The 1,060-nt window shown below is 36.3% G+C and overlaps 1 protein-coding gene across 1 annotated transcript in view; it reads right to left on the reverse strand.

Moving 5' to 3' along the window:
* N4BP2 (NEDD4 binding protein 2) overlaps positions 1-799 on the reverse strand; it is a 46,266-nt gene extending 45,467 nt beyond the window's left edge. Inside the window, exon 1 of the mRNA XM_015418343.1 lies at positions 525-799. Within this exon, the coding sequence (XP_015273829.1) occupies positions 525-747 (223 nt within the window). The 5' untranslated portion in view covers positions 748-799. The remainder of the gene's footprint in view (positions 1-524) is intronic.
* Between the last annotated feature and the right edge of the window lie 261 nt (positions 800-1,060).

Raw genomic sequence — 1,060 nt, forward strand, 5'->3', positions numbered from 1 at the left:
GGAAAGAGAGATAATTTGACACCATCCTGAACTGTCGTGCTTAGGTTCAGGGCTATATGAGCAGGTTCCTGCTACTTATCTAGAACTCAGCAGTCTTGCACTGTTATGCCATAGGAAGTGGAGTGGATTTCCTAATAATTTACCACCACAGGACCTTCAATTTGCAAGCAACTGTTGCTCTTTACCTACTTTAAACACTGCTACCATTCAACTTCCCCAGAAACTTGCAAGGACCTAAAAAATTTCACACAGTAAGATTCACTTGTTCATTTACTCAAGATACCAGAATAAACAAATAAGGTTCATTTACTCAAGATACCAGAATAAACAGATGACAACTATTTTAAAACATGAAAATGAGTCAGTTCCTTTTTTTCAGACCCTGTGGGGTACACAGAAAGAGATGTGAAACTGTTTTGTTTCATTCGCTCATTTACTCAGATTCCTAAGATGAACTGCACATTTAAAGGCAAAAGTTCTCTCATTAAACAAAGTGTTGACAAAACCAGCAGAACTTGATTTACCTCTGAAATCACACTCAGATAGCACCATGTAAATGACAGTAGGATCCAAATCAGAAAACATTTCTGACAGGCTGCTGAAGAGCTCTTCTTTATTGACCCCATGTGGTGCTTGCAACGTTGAAAGATCTACTGGAGAGGACGCCAAGCCAATAGGAGCAATTGTTTCTGAGTTTATGCTCTTTCTTGAGGGGCTCACGCCAACACTTTTCTTTTTCTTTGGCATTTTGTTTTTCAAAATAAAAGTTTCCTGCAGGTTTTCTTTTATCCATATAACATTGGTTCCATCAAAAACAAGAGAAACTTTTTAATAGACTGCATATTCAGATGTGTAACCGCAAACCTAAAAGGAAGAGACAGAGATAGGACAGTTATTTAAAATGCAATTGAATCATCTCCTTTTTCATCTGTTTTTGTATACTACACAAAGATCTGAAACTCTTTTCTCCACTACTTAAAACTAAAAAGCGTTTTTTTAGCTATGCTAAAAATAAACCACTATTAGCACTTAAAGACAATAAAGAAAGGAGAACTATATT

Source organism: Gekko japonicus, unplaced genomic scaffold (assembly GCF_001447785.1).
Source record: "Gekko japonicus isolate JY-2015 unplaced genomic scaffold, Gekko_japonicus_V1.1 scaffold55, whole genome shotgun sequence".
NCBI lineage: Eukaryota > Metazoa > Chordata > Lepidosauria > Squamata > Gekkonidae > Gekko > Gekko japonicus.